The following is a 27,531-nucleotide window of genomic DNA, read 5'->3' on the forward strand; positions in this document are numbered from 1 at the left end:
TAATAATGATGTATGAGTAAACGAGTAAACTAGTTTCGAATCATTATCCTTAATTCTACATATATGCTAATTAATGACTTTTTAGAAGGAATTAATAATATAATTACTCCTAAAAATTTATTTGTGTATATTTTTAATTACATCGTACGAAAATCTAAAGGATTTAAAAGCTTTTTTAGCTTATAAATACGCAGATGTTAGCTTAGTTTCGACACATCATCCTGTAACAACATTGCACTTTTAATTACAAAATTCTATTGAAGAGGATGCTAAAATGCCTTTCCTAACTCCAGCAATTTAATTCCGTATAAAAATTTCATATAATTTTCACGAAATCGCGCGATTTCTCGCTTCCTACATTAAGCTAACCAGCTACAAAAAACAAAAAAACCTTAAAACTTTAAAATGTCAACAAACTAGGAGGGTGACTCGCGTGTTATATAGAGAATGTTGAAAGTCATCGTTATGCTATAGTATGACGGTGTAGTACAGTAAATGCTATATTATGGAGTCGATAGGGTGCAAGGAAGGACATGACACCATACTTACATCCAGGAAATCCCAAGAGGGTGAAAAGGAAAGATCAAAACACCGGTAGGAAGTGAGTATATGGAAAAGCCCCCGGTCTATAATACTACCACATACAGCAACTAGAGAATTGTCGGATGTTGAGTACGATTCCAGGATGCCCAGTGCCGTCCGGTCAGGATGTTGGTTCGCTATTTAACACTCAGTACACTGCGAATAATCGACTGTCGTGTGCCGAAACTACGCTAAACAAGGTAGGTAACACTTACACATTCGTAGACTATCTCGGAGTTGGTCATTCCATATTAGTCAGTGGTTCGACTACTAACGATGCAGAGGGAGGCATGTGACACGCGTCAGTGGAGCAGGATGTAGGACAGCAGGGTTGTCCCGTTCGGTGGACGGGCCCTATAATAGTTTAGAACCTTACACTAGCTTTCTTTTTTTTTTGTGCGATCTTCACTTGTTAAAGCATTCCTTTTATCATAATTGAGGGGGGAGATCGTTTCTTACCGAGGTATGACGCGTGTCGACACGTGTCTACGCTAATTTAACTAGGGGCAGAGGTTATTCGGGTCAACAAATCAGCTCATTTCCTGTGTACGTTTTAACCTGTACTCCGTATCAAACCCTATTTTTAAGTAGTGATAACGTGGAAAGAGTTCTTACCTTTCTGAAGTATATCTAAGTGTTCCCATAGTATATCTCCCATAAATGGTGGGGCGCGAGCTAGGAATGCATCTTTACCAAGGGCGCACATATCTTTGCCCTTCATACTAAAGTTCTGCGGGTTTACACCTTCCAAACTAAACTCTCTTATGGCCCAACTGAGCCAATGGGCGACGTCCATCTCACTCCACTGTCTAGGATCTGTAAAAAGTACATAAAAAGATATACTAAATTTTACTGGTATTAACGACGAAATTCTTTATAAATCGGCGTATTTATACTTATATATATATATATATTTAAATTTAGTTTAAGAAGAAAGGTCGAAGAGGTTCTCGTATATAGTTTAGTCGACTTTGAAACAAGAACAACGTGTGAAGAGAAATTCTTGTTTGTTTTTATATGTGACGATTTGTCCATCTGTACCACACAATGGAAATCTAATAAGGTGAATTGGAAGAAAACGATTTGGTAGACGTTTCCGCAATTTTATCCCCGTTTAGGAAGGTGAATCGACTAAAAGATTGATCTGTTTTTTTTTTTCCTCTATTCGTGTTTAACCTGTAACTAAATAGAAAATGGCGACGCCAGCGAGATTGGTACAGAGTCCATCGTTTTTCTAGTACGAAAATCGTGTCCACTTTAGCTATTTTCTGTCAGAAAGTTGATTTAGTTCTGTCAACTTTCTATTTTCGTGTCTCGACTCTTGACTAAACTCAATAGAAAGTAAGGAGAAAACAACTTACACATACATTACTAGTAAAATAAAGGAAGCGGGGAGGGTGAAAGATGTTTAAAAATATGACTTACTAAACGCGTACAACCTCATTAGAATCGAAGATGTATTATTATTAATTAATATTTTAAAGAAATTATTTGTTAAATTTCCTATTTTCCCTCCCCCTCTCGTTTTAAAATGTGGAAAAAATTTTAATGTTGGGTGGACCAAAACGGTAAACGAACGTACAACTGTACGTGTCCATCCGCTTCCACCTTCCAATTTCTGATTCAATGGAAGTTTTGTTAATAGTAAACCACTCAAAAACGTGGGAAAAGGGAGGGTCGAGAGCGAAATTCCGTAGCACAGCATCCTGTGTATTGATGTATCGTTTCTGTCCATTTATCCTTGCATGCATCGTTTCACAATTTGGATCAATTAAATAGAGCAACGTCATATAGACAACCGGATGGTAGAGATCCTGTTGTGTAGAAAACAATAAAAATTCTGGAAATTCCCCGCGTGATATTCCTCCGTGTAACATTAAAAAGTTTCAAACGAACAGGTACAGTACATACATCCCTCGATTACAGCCTATTTGGACTTCTCTTACACACACACACGCTGTCGTTTTACTAAATATTTGACGATGCATTACGTCGAGAAATTTGCATAAATCTATCCTAAATAAATATATTAATCTAGAATATATTCTCACTAGTCTTTACGTTTCGTAATTTACGTCCCACATCAACCTGATTTGTTTTTTCAACATAATTCCAGCTAAAAATCCCACTTTCGTATTGATATCGAATTATAAGCTTTATTATATAAATGTATTATATAATTTTTTTAATTTATTCGCATATATTCTTTATAAATATTCCTTTATTATTCTTTGATATTTAGCAATTGAATAGAATTAGTACCACCTGCATTTATCCGTAGACCTCCTAGAGCTGTATACGTTTACAGTAACAATTTTTCGAATATCTGATACATGCAGCTGTTATCGAAAGATACAACAGAAGAAATTAATTTCGTAACAATGTCGACTGTATAAAAAACTATTCTTGTGTTAATAAAATACATTAAAATTTTATTAGAAACTATTTTTTTTACACGTTACTCTCTGCAGAGCGCGTAGGACTTTCATCTTTCCTTTTTCTTTTTTTACTGTCACTTTACATAAAAATTCGAGGCAAATATTAAATTTTTATACTGTAAACTGTATCTGGAACAATTGGATGATCATTTAAAGTAATAAAATTCCAAAAAAAAATCAATTGTTTTTGAATGTATACGAATGCAGGAATTGCAGCTTCTCGTGAATTTGTGTAGGAATTTTTTTAAATATTTATTAAATAAACTGGTAAATATGTGTTTACATGCATTAAAACTTCATTTTCTTTTAAAAAAATATAAGTTTTAATCGTTTAAAAAACATAAATCGGAAGTGGAAACTCGTAAACTCGAGAATCTCCAACAGCTCTCATCTGTTAAGGAGATTAAACTTAATAAAACTTATTTAAAAATTAATTATATATATATATTAAGAATCGAAATATATAATTTAGAAATAGAAAATTAATTAAGGAACCTTTTAAAATATTTTTAAAAGATTTAAATCAAGGAACAAGATGAAGATGTATGGGAAGAGGATGAAGAGGAGAGAAAAGGTGAAGTTTTTAGAGAGATATTTTATAAGTTTCTGAATGTAAAAAAAAAATACCTTTGGGAATGTTTTGTTGTTCTCTTTCTTTCTCCCAACTGCTGAAACTTGCTCTCAACGCTTGCGTCATTTTTTGATTGGTCCCTGGAGTCAATGGTGGCACCTGAGTTGGGAGATCTACAAGTACGAAAGACAAAAGTAAGAATTAGAGAAAGAAAGATAACAGCTTTCGAAATATTTCTACTCTTACAGAATACAGAAAGGATATTAAAGAATAATATTGCTTTACTTTCCCACACACACACGTATATATTAAATAAAATAATGATATACTCGTATATTATACGCTTCAACATCCTTCAAAAATTCACACGAAAAGACATAATTTAAATAATTATAAGATAAAATCTTATAGGAAACTTTCCCGTATATTATCATCATCTACTTAATGTAACAAATAATTACTTATTCTTAAACTTATCGACAGTATTTAAGTATCGTTTGTCAAGTCGGTTATATACTAGCCAATGGAGCGAATAGACTGGTGAGATATGTCACGATTTATATTAAAAATAATTAGGGTCCGATAGACAGTCGACTTTCTAAACAATCTTACCTGGTTTGGTACGGTACCCCATGTGAAAATCAATGATAAAAACTACAAGTAAGTACCACTGCACCACTAGAAGAGAGCACACATCCAGTGGTCAACAAAGTATCCTGTCTGATAAGTCCATCTAATTACGCCAATAATGTCTGGCGGGTGTCATCCCATTCCAAGGTTAAGGGGTGGGAGGGCACATACACACAACACTAAGTTCCGTATATTAACTGTAACGTAGAGTAGGAGAGATGAGCGATCTTAAGGTGACTTTCTCTCGCACGTTTTTACTTTAAAAGGGAGAATTTTATCGTGTGCTTTTGTGTTCACATCATCAACCAAGTATGGCCGATACGAAGCAGCGCTCACGATTCCGTTAAAGGTTTTTCTCCATGTCCACATCATCTGGTAGTTGAGCGATAAAGAACTAAATGTCCGAATTAACTGTTTCCTTTTTATAAAGCAGCTGGCACGCGTACCACTAACACGCAACTCCTGCTAGGGCCTTTATTAAAGGAAGACGAAAATATCGAATAGAAGGCATCATCTTTTATCAAACGCATACGCCTCTTATCAAGTACAGTGCTAGGAATGGAAGGTATAGAAAAAAAAAATGATGGTACCACGAAGCGAGGGTGTCTAGAACTTACCTCCCTAACATCTGTTTCACCTTTTGTTGTCAGAAACCACCTTCCCCTATGCTGAGGGGGGTTCAGGGGATAGGTACACATAAAAAAAAAGCGGAGATTTCTGAAAGCAGGTGAACCCTGCCCTAGATATGTCGAGTTTTTAAAGCAGGTGGATACGTGTTACTAGTAGAGGACCTTTACACCTCAGTTTGTCAATACGACAAAAGGTTCAACCCATAACGTCGAGGCGCTAAACAAATTCACCTAAAACTAAGTTGATTTTGGCGTGGTTACGATCCCGCTCGGGTATGTCATGCCCCCATTAAACTTGTGAAAATAAAAAATAAAAAAAAATGTGCCATAATTAAACTTAACTAGAGAAGGGGAGAATCTATAGCTCGTATTTCTTAGATAAAAATCACCCAAAAGGAAACTTCGAGGTCGAGTTTAAAGGTGGTAGAAAGTTAATTAGGAAACTGTTCTTTAGCTACTGTTATTAAGAATACGCGTGCAAACTATTGACCCTATGACCTAAGTTTCTTACACTACCGAAAACAACGTCCAACTAATCACTAAACATCCGGTACATCTAGATTATAAAATAGGTCAAAACATTGAATAACCACAATTATTTTCAGCATTTATACACTCGAATATCCGTAAAAATTACACTACTAAAAAAAAAAAATTCTAAACTCTATACGGTAACACACGCGTATAGTAACCTAAAAACACCCCCGAAGAACACTGTGATTAGTTAATTGTATTTACATTTTACACCCCTGAATAATGAAATATTTTATGAATTAATTATTCGACTTGAACCCTATTAAGATGTATTAAAGTAAGACTTTTAACTGTTCATTTTTGTACATTTTTACTGTAACAATGTACTGTACAAGTTGCTTATAATTAAAGATAATTGAATGTAAATTGATAGGACTAACTTTCGCCGCTTACAATAGTTACAATTGATCAAAATTGACAATTAAATTAGTAATATAACTATGACCTATCGCCTTGACCATGCCATATATTCGTACGTTATGCTACATAGAATGGGGTGTAATTATAGTTTCAATAAAGAACACCCTTAAGTAGTAATTATAAGGGCCACGTGTACGTGGCACGTGCTTCCGCAGGGTACCATTTGGTACTCCCTTAACGGATATATGGATCCCTGATCAAAATTTGGAGTCAAAAAATAATAATAATAACACAACAATTTCCGATTGAGTTTAATCACTCGTTTCGTAGCAAATTTGCATAATTTATGCAAAGTTATTTAGCGAATTTTCTGTTTAATTAATTTTAATTTATATAAAATCGTATAGAAACATTGTCTTAGATGTTTTCCTGTTATGATGTTAACTAAAAAATTTATTTTTATATTATCTATGTTACCATTTCCTGTTAGAAACACTTTAGAAAATGATAAATATAGACGGTTGTTATGTTTTGTAACATAGAATATTCCATTTTAAACACTAGAAAATGTTTAAAATGGAATATTCTATTTAAAAATGTACAAAAACTTTCACTTGTTATTGAAATTTTAACGAAATTCTCGACACAGTACAGCAATTCTCTCGCGAATCTTACGTATTCCCCCTCATAAATTACAAATTATGTTACGTTTTAACTCGATTTTCCTTGAGAAAATGTATTTTTTCTGATGTTTAATTACGAATATTTTATACATAAAAGAAGGAAACATTAAATAAAAGTTATATGACACGATAAAAGGCTTAATCTGCGTGACAAACCCGTGTCAAATCCTCTCAATATATATATATATAAATTTCACAATTGTTTTCTTATGAAAACAAGACCCAAAAAAATATTTTATGTATCGAATTATTCAGAATTTTAATAATTCTTTTGTGTGTTTTAATGAAGCAAATTCAAAAAAAATAAACTAAAAAAAAAAGAATTTAAAAAAAAAACTAATGTTGATAGCGATCTTGCTTTTGGCATATGGCCGAACTACCGTGGCGCCGTAGCGGAGAAAGGGAGAACTAATCACTGTCGCAATCACAGTACAACACGAGACAGGAAGTAAGACTTCTCATCCATGACGCAAATGAACTAACACACCCCTTCTTTTGTATCAGCCACCTGCATTGGGGGATTTTTACGATATTAAAACTGAAGAATAGTTTAGTTATAGGAGGAACTTTCGTGCCAATTTTTATATTTTAAAATAAAAATTTTTATTTTATTAGCTTCCTGAATGTCAAGAATAACTTAACACGTATCTATTTACTTACTCAGAAATATATTATATTTTGTTTAGAGAATTTAGAACTCTTACATAAAAGTAATCATTGGAAAAACCAGGAGCGTGAGGGTTTTCCATGAGATTTCCTCATTTATCCCTTGTTTTGTAACATAATTAATGCTTTGGAACTCGATTAATGAGTAGAAATTATCAATTTTCCTAATGGTTAATGTAAAAATGAGGGTTTTTAGGGTAAAAATAAGATTTTTCCACCTTTAAATTAATGTAAAATTAGGCGATTTTTTAAGATCTTTCAAGCAAAAATTGCTATGCAAATGTTTTCTTCCAAAAAAAAAAATTACTAATTTCGTGGAGTTTATCGTAAAAATTAGGGATTTAGGGTAAAAATCAATAGTTTTTTAAAATCGAAATTACTATCCAAGCGTGTGTTTAATGCCCCTAAAAACGAAAGATAATTATAATATATATATATGAGGTCTACAGATGATAAATTAGTAACTTTATATGTTAATTACTAGTTTAAAATCAACTATTTGTAACGAATTAGAATCGAAAGACACCATTTCTATTGTCTGTGGTCAGTGACCCTGGTTGCTCCCTTAGTGTATGTATGTATATATATATAAAAGGTGTATTAAAAAATTACCAAGAACGTGTGGCTGCGCTTCAGGTAGTAATTGTGCAATTGTGATTGCCAGATGTTCGACAAAAGTACTTGTCCATCTGGTAGCATGGCAAAAATTCTTTTTATGTTCCAGAAACTAGATTGTTTCTTGTTTTCACAACTGACTGACAGACACGACGTTCCTTTTTTTTCAAGGACAGATTTCCCATTCGAAAATGAATTTTTGGGTAATTTTACGGTTTATTAAGTGTTTATCTCTCTGCATAACACGTAACAGCGTAACGTGTAAAGTTGAAATTCCGTTTTGTAAAGGGGAGAAACCACTACCTACGTGTAAGAGTTAGTGGGACTTTTACTTTAGTGTTAATTCGGGAAAACACTATACTCGATGGGGGGTTGAATGTGGTAAGTTAAAGGGGGAAAAAAGGGTACAAATATAGCTTTAAACCCCCCTACAGAGAGATTTTTTGTTTTTGTATCCTTAACTAAATCTGTGTAACTTGCAACAGATGGCATTCGCATGTAGCTGAAGAAAACCTTGATGGGAGTTTTTATGACTACCTAACAACATTCGGGTCACCACAGGTGACCAGTCACCACAAAGACCAGGTTTTTATACGACCTTCCCGTCGAGATGATTCTAAATGCTGATTATAACTAAAGTAATGCCACAGTTAACTTAACACACAAGAAAATAGTGTGTAAGTATCCATTTTCGTCACTAAAATTTGGGGAACTTCCCTAAACTACACAGGAAAGGGCATGTCTGAATTTAAAAAAAAAAGGGGGGATATTTTTAGTAATCGAAATGAGGTCTTATTTCCCGACTCTCCTTCTTAAATAATTATAATTTTTATATTTGTTTTTTGCAGCCAGGGACGGAAGAAATGCGACTTTCTAACAGATCCTAACCTGTTGCTATAACCGACACCAGATGGCGGGATGAGCCTAGTGTACCTTGAAGTGTACCTGATGTCAATCGGGAATTCTACTGATCCAGTACCTGACTCAATGTTAGAGAATTCGATAACAGTGTTTGAACTACGAACGTAGGCGTTGTGACGTAATCGTTCTTCACACAACATACAACAGAATTCCTTTAGTAACGTGTTCTTGTATAGTCTTTCACCTGTGTACAATTGGCATTCGTTAGTCACCGTTTTATCACCATTTTTATATGAAACTATATTTAGATAAAACGTTAAAAGGCCGATACGGTTATGATAAAATAGAGTGTTTATGAGGGGGATTTTGGTGAATAATAATAATAATAATAATAATCTTAAACAAATGTGTTGTTAGTGTTTAAAGTGCTCCCAAAGCTGTAAGATTTAGTGTATAGAAGTGATGAGTACAGACAAGATACGTAAAGAAGAATCTCATAGCCACACGCTACGAGGAAAGAAGTGGTAAAGGAATAAAATAAAAAAAAGGGGGAGAGAAACACACACAGAGAGAGAGAGAGAGACAACGGCCAGGAAACAGGCTTCGAGGACCGGTCCGGAAAATGGGGTTTGACGTGAAAAACTTGGCTAGCTTTCCCAGGGCGTCGTAGTCACCAGAGAGTAAGAGGTAGCAAGTAGTATAGCGTAGTATGGTGATTATGAATGGGAAGAAACCGTGAATGAAACCAGTTTTTCATTCGCCTTACTACACAACCTGTCCTGCCTCGGGCATACGATGGATTTTATGAATGAACCGAGGTCACTATGTGACGTCATCGCCAGCGCAAATTCACTACAGATCGTGGGAATAGTTGATCTCAAGGGCAAGCCACGTAGAGGCCCCCAACGGGCACGACATGTTGACTCCGACGTTTGTAACTAGAGAAGTTAAACGAAGTCCTTGATTATTGTCGATTTTTCTCTTTTATTTCTTGATTATCTTAAAGTTAATCACTTAAAATTCATGTTAAAAAAATATATAACTATATAACTTTTAATCGTTCTTAGAATTTTAACGCTAAATATTCCCTCTACCAATGTCTAATGTGTGTGTGTTTTTTTGATAGCTTCTGGCATAAAGCCAACTCTATGCTTATTAACTCATTCCATAATATACAGCTGGAAGAGGAGTTGGTAGTGTTTATAAATGGTCTTTTATTTACACAATCCTTCATACTAGCTAAAATTTAGATTCCGAAATGGAAACTCTGCAATTTACACCGACGAATTACTAACTGGCGTATCTATTAAAATAAATTTCTAATAATTACAGAATTTTTTACGTTTTTTTAAAGAATTACACTTTAAATATATATAATTTACTTTCGTATACTGTTCTAACTGGAATGTATACTTTTTATACACTTATGTAAACTTATCTAGGACTGTAACACCAACTTACGTAACATTTTCTACGTTCTGGAGAGCTTTATGTGTGTGTATGTACTCACTTAGGCCTATACACTATATATATATATATATGTACTATATAGGGAGTTAAATGAACAACATTGCAACATAAATAGGATTAAATATTCTAAATTTAACAAATCACTTCTGAGAAATAAAATAAAAAAATAAAAATAAAGTCAACGAACGATTTAGCAAGAGTTAAATCAGTAAAGTGGTTGCTAAATATATTACTTATTCCCAATTTCCAACCATTTAAATGATTGAAAATTGAGAAAATACTATAATAAATTATGATAAATTATAATTTAAACAATAGCTTAAAGCTTAAAATTAATATAAATTTAACCTATTAATTTATCTTTGAATTTTTTGAAGTTGCAAAATTATAAAGTTGTAGAGTTACGAGGGGTTTAAAATTTACGTAATTTCGTTAGAAAATTTGGAGTTTTGTGTGTTATAAACATTATTATATCATAGACAAAAGGGGTGACGATGACCTAAACAGTTTTATAAAGTGATTCAAAGTGTAACTATTCTTTATAATGACCGAAGCAATGAGTCAGCTAGTCTATGATGCTGCTACAGCAACTGTAACACCGCAGGACACTATCTAGAATAAGAATTACACCTCCAAAACTCAGACAACCACAGCGGGTGATGTTCAAAAATAATTTTCTTTACCGAGAATTTTACACTTTTATAGTTTAGATAATTAACAGAACTCTTACCTTTTATATACACTATGATGAAGCAACATGAAGCACTTTTGGTATAAAAAAACAATACAAAATATATATATATATACATACACATATAACAATTAAAAAATTATAAACTCTAAGTAGAGTATCGATTCTGTTACAGATATAGATTCAGAATTATGTACTACATATCTATATCTGCATCTTGAAGGTTGAGATATAAGTGTATGTATCCTCCCTCTTTACGATTGCACATGACTCTGAACACAGTTTTTGTAAATCCTAAGCCAATTGCACAAGTAAAACACTCGTCCTAATAATAAGTTTCTCCATAAACGAAGCCGCCATTGTCTACTGTCTACGAATGGCAGTTGCATGTACTAAAACTTCCACCAACTCAGTACGATTGCAACGAGACAGTTGACAGACTTTGCGTGCACCAGCTGGGCAAACACGACGTCGGCCACTAAACTACAGAGCGTGTGGCACACATAGTTACTAAAATTCTAATTTAAATTGTAACGTTGAGTCTTTGAAAAAAATTAGAAAAGTTAAATTAAAAAATCCTTTAACACTTAATACACACAAATACATACAAACCACCCCCTTACACACAAATCTCTCTCGTATAATTTATTGTAAAACACACAAAAAAAATTAAAACAATAATAGTAAAAGGGGGTGAATGTAAATGATGTAAATTCGAAAAGAGGAGTGCCCAATTACGTAGTAAATCTTATATAGAAGTAATCACTACTATAGAACACAGCTAGTCGAGTTTGTAATTTATAGAATACTGTTATTAGCAAACAAACATAAAACAGCACGTTGCCTGAAAGCTGAATCAGCAAACCGCAATGTACCAGTGAGACACAGTACTGAGAAATAGCTTGCTATTATTATGTACATACGTGCATAAAGAGTTCGAAAACTCGAAGATAAATGTAGATATTATTTTAAAATATTCCTAGAATAATATAATTTTATATTAATTTTTATACAGTGTATATGTTATTCTATAGAAGGGAATATTTTTCTAAGAAACAATACAAGATTGCTATGTATTTTTTTTTTTTTTTACGAATTTCTATAATGTTGGATAAACATCCTATATAAATAGTTGTAATGACGCATACTGTTTACGATACAAAAACAATAAAATTTTATATCTAGGGTGTTGTCCATTATTAACATATTTTTCTAGTAATAAATTTAAAATATTTAATAGTTTAGGTTATAAATTTTACTATATATTTTTCGTATATTATAACTTACTACACCTAAAATAATAAATGATTTTACATACGAAACAATCCTTATTCTATATCATATGTCTAATTTTTTCGTTAATGCTCCAGGGTGTATTTTATGTGAGGCTCTCTTAGGAAAAAGCCATCCCTTCTAGTCTAACATTAGCTTTATTGATGAGCTTCTATACTTATAAGAATACGAGTCCTATGAAAACAAAGCCTTAAAAAATATAATCTATTCTAATTTTGAAGCAGTCAAAAGAAAGAATTTATTGTGTGTGTGTGTGTGTATATATATGTATGTGTGAAGAGTAATGTCATTGACCGAAATTTCATAATAAGCAATGATGCTGATGTTTCTTCTTATTGTTCTGTGTGTAGGCCTTTAAAAATTAAACAATGAAAACATTTTGCAATTCAATTACAGTTCGTTTCACCTAATTATCACTTTTAAAAATAAAATTCTTAAATTTAACAATAATAATAATAAAATATTAATTTAATATTATTCTTATACTTTCGTGTGATTTATTCACATTTCACATTCGCGTATAAATCAGTGCAATGTCATTCCTGACTATTATTATTCCCGTTGAGTGCGTCTCTCTTGTAAATGGATGAACAACATCCTTGTTAAGCGTTCTCTTTTCTAGTTAGTAGGCCTAATTACATGATTACCAATCTCGTACCATGTTACCCAACATGGCTGCAGGATGAGAACTAAACTTTTTTATTTTTTAATTTAATGGAATTAACAATGAGTTTAAACTTCTTATTCTAAAAGAATATTTTATAGATTAAAATCGATCAATCTTATAAAATAATTCCATTTTTATTTTATTTTATTTTTTCTATTATGTGTGTTAGTTTAACACACACATCTTATTAGCATATTGTTTGCATAGAAAAATATTTTTAAAATATTTCTTTGCTTAAAATTAATGTTAAGCAATAAATGTTTCTAAAATGTAATTTTTTTACGTAATTATTTTTAAATTAAAAAAAAATTCATTTTTTTATTTTTTGTATTGCTGGAAAGTTATTTAACTTTCCAGCAATAATTATAATTGCATTGTTAGAAAGTTAGATGATTATTATTGTATTTCTGGAAAGTTTAACGATCAGTTAAAAACGTAATCAGTTTCATATTTTTTTTTTTTAAATAAATCGCTTTCACTTTGATTATTTAGTTAAATAATCAGTATCATATTGCTAAACAATTAAATCAATAAATTACATTTAAATAAATCAATTTTCAACTATATAAACACGGATTTAAAAGCATAAATGAACTAGTTAACGGCAGTTAGTGTTAATATTTAAAATTAAAATGTATTATACATAATTATGAATAGTCGCATTATTATGAAGTGTATATTAATGTTCATAAATAGCAGTTAGATTTATAACCACTATAATTTTTCTTAGGGAGAAAAAATATATATATATATTAAAGTGTCAAAGTCATGACTTACCTTGCGAAAACAATATATAAAGGAGCATGGTTTATTATTAAATAAGAGAAGTTTAAGGTAGAATTATGCATTAGAAACATATTCGAAGTGTACATTATTTCAACGATACATTTACTTTAAAGACATTTTTTAATTTAGATGAACTTCCTAACAAAGAACTTGTGCAATAAACATAGAGAGAATGGCACAATCAGATAGTTTTGAAACCTTGAGTTGATAACTGTTAAGAGAGAACCTGTTTCTAGTTTTATAAGTGGACAAATGATACACGCGAGATGGAAAAATAAAAATAAATAATTTAAAATTCAATTTTTTTCTACAAATATCAATTCTTAACAATTGTATAATTTCAAGATTAAACAATAATAATAAATAAGTTTTTCAAATGAATTATAAATTGTTACAAAATTAATCATACTTAAAAAAGTCATTCTAAACTATGATAATATTACTTTAAAAATTAATGATATTCCTATCTAATTATAGTAATTAAACTATTTATTTTAATATGTTTTTAAGAGATAATTATGAATAAATTTAACCTATAGAGGAAATTATATATATATTTTTTTTTAAACTACAATCGTAAATTCATTCATTCATATTCAATTCACTACAGCTTACTAAATATTTGTACACACTTATCAATGTTTTTAATCACAATATTAATATTATATTCTAATTACTGCATAGTTAACTTTAACAATCGAGTAGTTCTATAAGGACAGCTACTTTTTCTATATTAAAAAGGGCTATCTACACTTATTCAGGGTCGAAATTTAAGTGAGTTAATTGTTTCTCTACATAGAAAATTACGTACGTAAATACTAGAAGATTATTATTAAATTGTTTCGAAATAATTGGATTCGAAATTGTTAACAATTCGAATAAAAATATATAGTTATGTCGCACACATGTTTTCAAAGTAAACATTGACTCACCAATCATCTCCTGCTAGGATACATCTGGATCAGAATTGGATTCGGAAATTGCACTTTCAAAAAATCGTTAAAACTTCAACAAAAATTTTCTTAAATAATTAAAAATTTTTGTAAAAAAAAAAATAATTAAATAAAAACGTTTATATACATAGATATAATTCTAAAAAAACAGGCGAAGTTACATATGCATAATTATAAATCAAACTGTAGCTGTTGACTAGTCGTACAAAATATTTATACATATATATATAATACACACGTGTAGTAAGGAAGAAAATATATATAACATATGTATACAAAATTGCACTATTATGCCAGGAGCATCACAACATTACTAGACTTTGAGGTCATCATGCCAACCTATATAAGCATCACGCTATGGGTGTACATTATATTCAAATTAGTTCTCGCAATGCCCTTAGGCCACGCCAGGGTGCGTCGATATGCCCTGGGTACGAGGCTAGTCCTTATCTCTCTACTGCAGGTTTCACAAAACGGAAGGAAATAGAGGTCGCGCCAGATCTAACAGTTAGTGTATGAGAGTTAATGCTGACTCAGTAGAAGTTTGACGTGTCATCACCCCTTACTCGAAAATGATGTTTGGGGGAATATTTCTAGATACAACTGACCACTAACATATATCAACTTCTGACACTTTCGAGATAGGGTAACACCACTAATTCCTGTTGTTTTGGTGTTTGTGGTGTGTCCTTAACTGATAACCATACTTTCACACACAAACACACACTAATTAGTTTCTATTATTTTTGTTTATAACTTTATCTAAGATTAAGTGGAATTTAAAGTTTTGTACACACACACACACATATATATATATATAGGCCTATATATATATACATATATAAATATATATACATTTTTCTCGATTTATACGATGTGAAAATCGATTTGGGTTTTTTTTGAATATGCCGAGAAATGTCAATTTTCTGCTTTGTGATCATCCTCTAAAGGGGGATATGTTACAGCTGTCGAACTTTATACATAACGATGGGGTGGAATATCAATAGCTACAAAAAAGGTACAACGATTCCCACAGTATTCTCTACAAGCTGAACACATTGGGCACCTGCTACACATCATGCTTGGTTGCTTATTAGTAGCGGAATTAATGGTTTTTCACATAGAAAAAATGTGATTTTTCTCGCATTACATGTTAACTGAGCTGTTGTTTTTCTTTAATTATTCAAATTCCTAATTGATACGGATAGAGGAGGAAACATTGGTTTTATGCTAATCAATAGTCAGACACAGAGGAAGGAAGGGTTTGATCTAAAGAAGAGCCTACGTTCGTTACATATAAATGTGTGTGTTTAAGGATGTTGTATTTGATAGCTAATCGTTATGTTAGATGGGAAATTTCATCTGGGAAATCCTGTATTGGTTATAATTATATTTAAATCTTGTTAGATTATCTAGTGTATGTCTATGAATGGCACGATATGCAGCATAGAGTCTATGTGATTTTTTTCGTTTTAACAACACCTCAAATAATGAACTGTTAAGAATGTTTGTATCATTGGCGTTTAGCATAAATTGAACATGTGCCAATAATAATAAATACTTATTTGAGCACTCCTTAAAGAAAAAATAAAGAAAAATATTCAAAAAATTTGGCTTCACTTACTAGTAACCTATAGAGATTTGGCGATGCTATAAATGATTAAATATGTAATTATTAATTACGAAAACGTATTAAAACATAAGAGGATTATATCGATATTTATAATATAAATTAACTAATTTTTAAATAAATAGATCTTAAAACCTCGGCTCAAAACAATAATTATTATCTATTATTTTCTGGAAAGACTAGAAAATAATTAAAATATATATTTTAAAAATTATCTATTAATAGATTTTAAAAAAAAATCGATAAAATTTATTTTAAGCATTTAAATGAATAAATAAATCTACATACTTAATAAGAAATCTTCAACTTTCCATAGCTGTTAGCACGAAAATAAACCTGATAATTTGGGCCTTAATTTTTGTGTTTATTCTACAAAAGTCTGTTGTTTTGATAGAAATCCATTCAAATTTAACACAAGATTTATTAGAATGCAGCATAAATAACAACTAACTTATCATTGGTAGAAACGACGCTAAACTGATCCCATCCTCAGTTACGTCAACGTTGTTTTATACGTAACAAGCGTAACTTAACCATTCTAGAAGCGTAAATAATTAAAATTTAAAATATACAGATTATAAAAATGTCAAAATTATTTAAAGAAATATTTTATTTCCATCCTCCAAAAAAATATTTTTTTAAAGAGGTAACAGTAATTTTAGTAACAGTAATAAAAGTCTCTTATATAACCTACACCATAAATTAAACACTGTGTATAATTAGAGTATGTTACGTACTAATTTTAATATAAAAACTGGAAAAAATTCAATATAGACTTAAAAAAAACAAAAAATAGAAGATCACATCACATGTATATAATAGTTTCCTATTGTGGCATAGAGTATGTTTCATAATTACGTCTTCACTCTCGATCCTAATGTAACCTTCCTCTGTAGCAATTAAGATGTCGATTTTTCTTTTGTTTGCCACTTCTAAATGTGGCCTACTTTCATTGTGCTCGGAAGAACCCCTACTCTAGTGGCTAGGCGAGGTCGTCAGGGTCCTACATCAATGACTACAATCGGAATTGTTTGCTTTATGAACAAATTAACCCTAATTGTAGTTAGTTAAGGCGACAATGAAGGACGTATTATTCACAACATAGGATCGTTTAATTTACATCGCAATTAAAAAAATAAATAAAAGAAAAAAGAAACACTAATAAATTTCGTAGAATACGTAACACACGTTGCACGCTCTTTATGTATACAACCCAGAAGTTCGTGATGATGTTAGAAGTTTACGAATTAAAAACCTCTGATATTCCCCACATAATTATCGACTCCTGACACTTTCTGGCTCTTATAATTATGAGAAAAATATACTATTTTAGCCGCAGGCTGCTTTTGTCGTCTTTAGTGCAGGTGGAGTGACTAGGGAATAGAAAATGAGGTACATGAACTCGTTGGAACAACAGGTGCTGTGCTGTAGAGTGTAGACTGTCAACAACCAGTCCAGTCTTTAAATAGTGAACGTCAAAATTCATATATACATATTCACATACACACGTCCATACACACATAATAATATTTTCATAAAAATATGTATTTCAAAAATTATGTAAATCATTAAAAATTTTGAATTCATTTTTAAATTTTAATAAGACAATTTCATATCTTAAAAATTGTAGTTTAAAAGCAGAAAAACAACTTTAAAAAAGTTATTTTTTAGGACATATTTTAATAATAATAATAATAAAAATAATACTTATTCCTTTTTAATAAATTAATTCTTGCAAAATATTATTTTATAGTTTTACATTCAGAATATTATCAAATGAATCTTTCATGTAGGTGTATTGTACTAGGAATTCATACAGTTGTATTGAGAAAGAATTCCAAAGAAGGAAGCTCTTTTCGCAGTAATGAGAGGCCTTGTCACTCACACCTGCATAAATCAGTTTAGTTCAATCGAATCTATATAATTATTATTAAATTTTTATTTTTTTTAAAAAAATAACCCTTTAAATTTCTTGTTTGCTTTCCAGCAATAACAAGTTCGTTAAATTTGAATTTAAATATTTAAAAAAAAACTGTAAATTTCAATAATACGTTAAACGATCCTTTTTAACGAATGAAAATGAAAGAAAAAGATTATATTGTTACGTTTTCAACAATGAAATAAATAAATAAATAAATAAGAAATGGATTCTATGTAAATTACAATTTATGTTTTCGGTTAATCTAATTAAAACGGAAATCAATAAAAGAAACCCATAACCACATCCGTTCGAGGTTTTGCATTAAAAAATAACGAATAGACATTCAAGTATAGTCGTGTAAACCAAGTTAATTCTCGTCCCATTTGTTGGTGCCTCTAACGCCCATTTCCCAGTTCTCTGCACCATCGACCAACTGTACCCAAGCTGGCAGCTGACTAGGGATATGATGGTTGTCGTGTAACCTAGGAACCCAGACACACAGCAAAGCTATGAGAGGAGTGGGGAGAGATAACATCCCGCCTACGCCACTTATCTCTGTATAACAATGGACGCCCAAATATACCACTACTCTACTGACCCAAGGACGCAGTAATTACAACTCGCTTAAATCCCAGTCAACAGCACGACCAATGATGTTTGAAAAGATTATCTTTTCGTGTATAATTAAATTTATTTTTAGTGATAAATAAGATATATTTTAATACCTTAGACTTTCTTGTGTTATGTGGTCTCTCTCTCTTGTGTGTGTGTGTGTTTTTTTCTTCTATGTTTTTCTTTTGTTCAATGGGCATAATGTCAGTATGATGCCAAACAAAAGAAAGCAGTTAATTCTAAAATGTTGAACTTAGAGGTTTGTTGGGTGGGATGAAAACACTTTTAGAGTTATGGGTGGAAACACGTTCATTTAACACCCACACCTGAATCACTTCATTCCTTGTCACGTCTAGGGTAAGTTAAGTAAGAAATATCTTTTATTGCCTACTATACATTAGTTCGGGGATATAATTCTTCCCCAAAAATCACCTAACATCACTTGTTACGCTTGTTACCGTTAAATTAAGTCCGAGAATTCAGCTCTAAGGCACCATTTTCATTAATTTCTAGTCCCTTTCAAAACGGGGGGAGGAGAAGTCGAATTTTCTGACTTTTTACACACCAAGCTTTGACAGGATGATACTTTAGGTCACATGACAGATGACTGCCGAATGCGCCATCTATTGGCACGCTACACAACCAAGCTATGCACCCCGTTTTGACGATGTATGAATGAATGGTAATGCGATATGTGCAGGTTTAGAGGGTCGACTTATTTTTTTTTTTTTTTCTTCGTTCTACCCCGTTTCTTCAAGCGTATCCGATTTTTAAAGCTAACACTCTCACTCCCTTCTCTATATAGAATATGTATAATCCCCAATAGTAAAGTTAAAAACGTGAAAATGAATTATTATACCCCTCTTGCACTTGTTAGGACGGAACTAAATTGTGAAGGGGGAAGAAGAAAGTGAATTTTAAACTCACTTCGGATCATTTATAAAATATTTTACTTCATAAAATATGCTCTGATGATTCTATTTTTATTGATAAAAAATTCCTTTACGGTTCGACAATTAAAAAATGTATGTATATATATACGAGCGTAGTAACAATATAGCTAAGTAAAACTCAAATATATATATATATTTAAAAAATTAACTTTGTTAGATAAAAATAGATAAAAATTATATTTTAAAAATAGCAAATTAATGTTTTAAAAATATTAAATAAACATAATTGAAGGTTATCCAGAAGACAGTTAAAAAAAAAGTCGTGAACAGGAAACAAATGAGTAAAACTTGTATAAGGGGGAAATTTTTAAGGCTTATTTAATGAATCTTTAAAGATTTATATATATATTTTGACTTAAAAATAGCATTTACCAGCCGAAAAAACCCAAAAATACATTTTTTTTTTTTTAAATTTAATAAAATCCTTCTCGGGTGAAAACATTACACTAACTGATGTAATGCTTCTAGTAGACGTAGTAAATTCTTTTATTTAATTAATTATATATAGAGAAAATATATATATATTCGCATTAGAGTTGTATTTATAGACAATGTTTCAATTATATCACTGGAAAAATGTATCTAAAATAAATATCAACAACAAATTGATGGATGAAAGATGGTTTGATACTGTCGACTTTAAGTGTATAACAGTTATAATCAAGAATAACTTTTAGTTAATGCCGGATGTATGTAGTTTCCCTACAGTCCGGTCAAACAGGTACAGTAACTAGTGCTCTTCTTTTTCAATTGCCAACATCTTAGAGTATTCACATTTGACATTGACATCGTAATGAACAAAAAACACTAAGCACTATATATAGTATTTTATATACATATATATATATATACACACACACACACACACACACACATATATATATATGAATATACAATAAAATTACAAAGCCTTAGGTTAGATCAGTATATAAGATAATGATGAAGGAGTAGAGAGGGAGAGAGAGAGAGAGAAAAGAACGAAAGAAGAATAAAAATAAAAAGTAAACAGGACATTAACTCACTTTACTTCCATCATTATTTTATTTTATTTTTTATTTTTTTGTCGTTTAGTTACTTTCATTTACTATAGAAAAGACCAATCACAACTTCTCGATACGTTAATTAAAGAAAATAGCAAAAGTAATTGCCATCACTTGCGTAATGTATTTTTATGGAGCGCTTAAAATACTTTTAATATCGCTTTATCTGGTGAATTATTAGAATTATAATTTAATTCTAATTATTTTATTATGATATATATATATATATAACTTTAATTATAATTAATTTTAATAAGGGGGAAGAGCGAGAGAGAGATGCTGATGCTGCTCGATGAGTGAAGGTATAAAAAAAATATATAGTTTTAAATAATTTAATTTCATTTTAAAATTTAAACAAACTCTTGACCTTTAAATATAGATTATCTCGCCGGATATTCAGTTCCGTAAAATTCATTCTCACACCTCTAACATCCTTTAAAATTTGTATATGTTGTGTAATCATTGTTATCGTTTGATCAATCGATGCTAATGAAAAACCAAATTTAGTAAGTAATGTTTATTTTTATATCTTGATATTACTCATTAATTTTAAGTAATGTATGTAGAAGTTTTTAATCAACTATAAATTGTAAAACATTCATTAATTTCATTTTTAAATCAAACTTAATGAATAAAGTTAACTCAAACTGGCATGTTATATACAGTATATAGGCCTATATATTTATGAAAGGTCTTGTTACATGAATTTATTATTAACTCCATTAATATTTTCTAAGTGTTTTATCTTAAAAATATTACATTTTTAAAATAAAAAAATGTTTTTTCTTAAAGTATTCAATAATTTCAGCGGTATAGAGGTTACCACAAAACCCCTGCTTATCTTCAAAGATGCACCCCTTTACCTTCTAAACCACCAACTCTACTCCTAATTTTATAATTTTACAGATAATTAGTGTAATTCTAACCGCTCTAAACTGTTTTTTCCTAAAAATTATTCAAGTTTTTTACTACAGAATCTTTGTAAAATTAATTAAAGATAAACTGAGAATATCATTAATATAATTTTATAAATTTTATCGACTTAGTATCGTTAATATAATGTAGAATAAGAGAGATAATGTATTATAATTCTATTAACAGCAAAACAATCACGCGAATATGCAAATTAGCTAACAATAGACGTATATACAATAATAGAAAATGCATAAATGTATCTAGGCCAATTTTAGTATATTTTAGAAAATTAATAAGCTAGAAAATTTAAATAAAAATTGAGTTATAATGATAACATACGTATAGAAAAAAGTATCTAAACAATAGTCAGTTATTATAACACAAGCCTTAATGGTTTTAAATGAGGGTAAAACATTCGAAATCATAGTTTTTCTCTTACATATATTTGACTCCACCTATCATTTTATATTACTTTAATTCTACTAGAAACTAGTCGTGCAGTAAAATTTCATAATATTCTCTTTCTGTCCATCGAAAGTAATGAACCCTCCTTTCTAACCTCAATACAACTCAAGGGTGGAAAGTTTCCTAATTACAGTGATGGATTGTTCCCTCAACAATAATTGATATTAATGATGAACAGTCTTTTGAAAAACATTCGACCAATGACGTCAAGAAATTTCATTTATATATTGTTTAATTGTCTACGTATACGAGACTATACAACAACAACAACAACAACAACAACAACATTAAATTGTGCAAGAAAATTAAAGAATTTTTAAAAATTAATATATATATATATATATATATATATATAATCAAGTGATTAAAATTCGGGTTCGTGTTGCTAACTTCACCTTCGACATGATTGATATGCCAAAAGTGTCTTGTGTAGGGTGGGGATGTTAAAGATCATTCTTTCACTGTTATGTTTATTACATCCACCCATACCATTCACCTGTTTTGTATTAAATTTTTTTGGAAAAATATACTTATTTTTTTTTTTTACTAAAATATCATCTCGTAATCGAGCATAAGACTTTAAAAAAGTGTAATAAATGAAGCAAAGATTTGTGTAATCTAGTCCCTGACTATACGAAGGAAGTTCAATGTCCGTAACTTATACAAAATTTCAGGAAATTGTGTTTTGTCATAATGGATTTTCAAAGCGCTATCTGTTGATTTAAACTGATAAAAAAAAATTCTTTTTTAAAATTTATTTTTATTTGAATTAGGATTTGTGATTTGTAGGACCCTTTTCAGGAATAATCCTGTTTGTTAATAGGAGAAACAATCCACAAAAATTTACTTGAAAGCTCAAAATTTTCAGAAAAATTCAAATAATTAACGAAATTTTTATCCTTATTTCGTACTTTCTCATTGTTATCAAAGGGGAGGGTCAAAAACCAACGAAATTTTATCCTTACTTTTTTATTTTTTTTCCGTGATTATCAAAGAGGGGGATTTCAGGGTTTGACCTTATTTAAACCATTAAAAAGGTATTTCCTTAGATTTCCAAGAAAATTTAGAGCAAAGATTTATTATTTTCATATATATTTAGACTTTAAAAATCCAGTTTTATTCGAAATTATTTAAAATGAAAACAGGATTCTTAAGATTTCCGTAAAGATAAAAAGATCGTAAAATTTATCGAAGATAAGAGAATATATTAAATTTTAAAAAATTTACACTCAGAAAACATTATTTATATTATTTTTAAAAGGGATTCCTCATCGAATATATTTAATTTAATTTTTAATTATTGATTTTTCGAACTATAAATACATATTTCTTAAATATAAAGATAATTCTCTGGTGTGTAATTTGATAAAATAACCAACGCCCACGTAAACAATAAAGACAAAGAAGAGTAGAAGAAAGGATAGTCCACTAAGGGGTATTTATAGTTCGCTATAAAAACAAAGTCTCGGATGCAACGTGTGTGACTTTACTTCATTCACAGGCCTGCAACGTTCGAGTATCGAGTTACATAGAGCATGCTCAATGGCTCTCTTAACACCCTGTCAATCCGATACAATCTGAAGGAAAGTTTTTTCCCCCCTCCTCGTCTCTTTCTCTCTCTCTCTATTTGCTGTTACACCACTCCATACCATGACAGAAATCAGATGCTTGCACATGGCGTGATCTAGCTTTGCTGAGTGAAACGTACCCTCTTGCTACTATAGTCGAAGATTTAAACCTTAAATATTGATGTTTTCGACAATATAAGGCTAATTTTATGTAGGAAATGTGAATAGAAAGCTTCTAAATTATTTTTTTTATGTAAAAAAAAAAGTTATTTATCTAATTAATTTTATGAAGATTCGTTGGAAAAATCGCTTTGGTATTGTTAGGAAATTCATCAAAAATTGATTTTAAACGGTACTCGTCACGAATAAATGTTTTCTAATTAAAGAAAATATAATTATTTTAGTGAAGAGTGAAGAAACAAAAAATTCCGTTCGGGTTATTTTGTGGCTGCCACAACACTAAATAAATTGGCTGTTTTGGATCCAAGTTAGAGTCATGTGCGTGTGTAAGCAAGTTATATATTTAACACACGATTTCTCACACGGGATTTAAGCTTCTAAAACTACAGATATTCTTGAAATAAAGTCAAAAATACTCACCCAAAGAACTCTCTTCAGATAGATCACTCATTGATGGAACTTTTTGCATGGAACCCAAAGATCTGGAAGGAGCCACTGGAACACAAGAATCATCGTTGCCAATTTTCTCCCTCTTAATTGTGTCCAGAGGTATCATTCTTCCTGGTTCTTGATCTTGATTTGTATAGTCCATCTCAAATTTAATCTGAAACGATGTACTTCGATGATCATCATCTTTAATTCACCATCATAACATTTTTTTTTTATTTAAAAAGAAAGAAATTAAATTTCATAATCTTAAAAATTTTCAAAGGTATTTGAAGTGTTTAGTTTAGTGAGCAATAACTTTTGTTCTCGTCTATCTACACGAGCCACTACCTCTTTTACAACATTGTTCGTCCACTTAATGATACTTGAAGTCTATTATACACGACTCGAACGATAGAGATGACGACATTCATTGGAGCTTAATTGGAATCGACAGCCATAAGTTGACAATTGTGTATAGGGTAAGCAGGTATGTGACCTTCTAAGAGGTATAATGCTGTATGTAGCCTTATTATAACCACGACGGTGTGTGTGTGTTGTTGGAATTATTGGATAAATGGGATGTAGTTGTATGTCTAGAGCCAAGGTCTCTGGATAACTTTTGTATTATTTGTTTTCTTTCTATAACAAAAGACACTAGCGTCTTAAAGTCGGCATATTGGTAGGGTATATCATTAGGTAATTGTCATTTTGCTTTGTTTCTTTTATAAAAGGATTACTAATTTGTAATAAAGATGAACACGTTCTTAAAAAACCGAACCGTTTCTTATTGTCTACCACATGAAAGAAAATTAATGTTAAAGTATCGAATAGAAATATTCTTTCACAATTTAATGCTAAAGCAATTGTGGTAAGTTTTTATAATTAATTTTCATACTTAAATTTTAAATTTTTATTACTTTTTTCTAAGTACAGTTGATAAAATTTAATAATTATATATCATTATAACCGCTTGTACATCGTACCTTTAATCTAGACTCTTGTATTAAACAGTACGAAGTCGAATTCTATACTGTATAATGTGAAAGTATATCTTAAATTTTTAATTATTAAGAACCACCTTTCTATAGTAGTGTATTTTCAATAAGTGATGCCATTCCAGTCCACTGAAGAATCGTGTGTTGCCATGTTCTAGTGTAAAGTTGAACTGCATTCCTATACTGAACAGTATGGCATTCACACTAAATTTTATAGAAATTTTAAATAGTAAGAAACTAAAAACTTTAAAATTCATATAGTAGGGTTGGATAAACCACACAATACAAATATAATAGTTGAAGTTTATCAGAACAGCGGCGTGTCCTAAATAATGAATCAGCCAGTTCATCCTCTAAAATATCTTCGTACTAAAACAATTCCCCCCGCTATAAAATTATCTAAATGATAAAGAGGATAAGCAAGTTTAAAAAAAGAAACACAGTACAAAGGCTAGCGACCTTAATCGAAATTACCATCTGAGGATGATTCATTCAAATATTGTCAATTAAGATCGCTTTATCGAAGCAAACATCGCAATATAATGATATAGAAAAATCCTAGTTTGCATGAAGTTTAACAACCCGTTATTAAACTGTACTCATTCAAAAGTGAAGTACAAATAGTGGAACATACAACAAAAAAAGAAATTGATGAAGAGATAATTACTATTGATCTGTAGCGAGTAATCTACAGATCACACCTAGTAGCAACAGTAGCAAGCAACGGGAAAAAGGTCAGTGGGAGAAAAAGGGGCTTGCAATAAACGGGAAGTCCCCCGATTCCCCCAGTTTTAGCTGTGCCAGCTGTGTGGGAAAATCTGTCAGGCGGTCAGATAGCCCGAGGTGGGTGCCACGCGACCTGTCCTCGCCATACCGTGAGAACCCTGCAACTGTAGCACCTGAGGCCCGGTGTGGTAGTGATGTTGGTTGTCCTTCAAGCTCACCTTGCTGACTCGTCGGGTTTAAAATCCCGCTTGGTAGGTCTTCAATCGCTCCAGCTGTTGACCGGAGATTCACAAAACGTATTGTTAAGATATGCGGTTCGCAATGCGCTGTTGAAGTACAGTTGTTGAACCATTATCAGATCATTAATTATTTATTAAATTATTACTATTTTTTCGCCTCTCCTCTAATTATAACTTAGATGATATTGTTTATCGGGTCGTACGATTTAAAAACTAGTGCAGTGACTTGACTTATACACCTGTGATGGTAATTGTCTACATAGGATTTTCTGTATTAAAAATTCTATTTTTACGTGTTAGTTTTTTTTTAATTATAATCTTAAAATTTATTTCTTGTCAGTAAGTTCTCATAACACTGAGGCAGTAATAAAACTAGTCTTTATCTTAATGATGTTGAAAAGAAGAAAGATGTTCGTGTGTATTATAGAATTATCGATGTATATCATCATAAATTGCAAATATAATCATACACATTTTTTATCGTTTCAATACGATGTAAGGTAATTTAACAGCCATTTATCATTTAATTCGATTAATAAATAAAAATCCACTTTAATGATATTCTATACGTTTTATTCTTCGGTTTGGGTCATAAAAAAGAATGAATGTCTGGACCCATAAATTTATAAATCTTTCAAAAATCTTTAACTGTCACTTCTCTTAGTTACTGTTAAGCTATTGTATGTCTACATTTTGTTTTCTAATAGACAACACTCCTTTGTATCAGTGAAAGGAGATAAGCTTGTCTGCGGCAAGAACAAAGCATTAAAAAAAGCAACTAAGAGTAAAATAGAGGGATATAGTATCCCTTCTATTGAAAATTAGCACTTGAAAGAAGAAAAGATTATTTTGAAATATACCAGTTAAAACTGTGAGATACAAATAAGGAAAAATCAGACAAGTTAAAATACGTGATCTACCACGCGCCCCCGTGTACAAGGTGTGGAAAATGTTTTAAACTTACGCACCCCGATTAACCCGTGTCGGGTATACTAATAAAAGGTAAGAGACCGATTAGGTATGCCATAAAATCGCGTAAATAGATATGCCTACATCAAAACAAGTGAGAAGCTGTGGTTATTGAGAGAGACGATTGTGAAATAACTTTCACGGGTCACACAACGAAGGACGTGCTGCCCTTGATCATTGGACTGTAACAATACTTGTGGAACGTTAGCTAGTCTGGCCTTGATAGATTTAAAACTAGACTCCAATTAATCTCAGGACCCATTTAATGTCCCAGCGTGAATTTTTATCACTAATACGTATTAGTCAAAGTTGTGCCACACACTGCTGTCTAAGTACGCTCGCACCGCACACAAAGAGTTCTAGAGGTTGTCATGCAATACGCAACGCTTCTTGCTTTCTCCAATTTAGAGTATCCCACCCATTGATTCGTAAGAAGAAGAAGAAAAACAATGGAAAGTTT

The 27,531-nt window shown here is 31.0% G+C and overlaps 1 protein-coding gene and 1 long non-coding RNA gene across 9 annotated transcripts in view; one reads left to right on the plus strand and one right to left on the minus strand.

Moving 5' to 3' along the window:
- pnt (pointed) overlaps positions 1–27,531 on the minus strand; it is a 41,243-nt gene that overhangs the window by 7,557 nt on the left and 6,155 nt on the right. For 4 of the 8 annotated variants that reach the window (XM_067277267.1, XM_067277266.1, XM_067277265.1 and 1 more), the window contains 3 exons: positions 24,134–24,317; positions 3,648–3,764; positions 1,198–1,398 (listed from right to left, as the gene is read on the minus strand). In XM_067277267.1, the coding sequence (XP_067133368.1) occupies positions 1,198–1,398; positions 3,648–3,764; positions 24,134–24,317 (502 nt within the window). Of the gene's footprint in view, positions 1–1,197; positions 1,399–3,647; positions 3,765–4,203; positions 4,897–10,769; positions 11,252–14,408; positions 15,123–16,347; positions 16,541–24,133; positions 24,318–27,531 lie in introns of those variants that run through there. The other 4 variants (XM_067277272.1, XM_067277271.1, XM_067277269.1 and 1 more) reach the window with 4 other exon arrangements.
- Positions 403–9,903, plus strand: LOC136981017 (uncharacterized). The gene is made up of 2 exons (XR_010881634.1): positions 403–782; positions 8,557–9,903. It is a non-coding gene; the product is annotated as an uncharacterized lncRNA (long non-coding RNA).

This window comes from Centruroides vittatus, unplaced genomic scaffold, assembly GCF_030686945.1.
Source record: "Centruroides vittatus isolate TY-2023 unplaced genomic scaffold, ASM3068694v2 contig_738, whole genome shotgun sequence".
In the NCBI taxonomy this organism is placed as follows: domain Eukaryota; kingdom Metazoa; phylum Arthropoda; class Arachnida; order Scorpiones; family Buthidae; genus Centruroides; species Centruroides vittatus.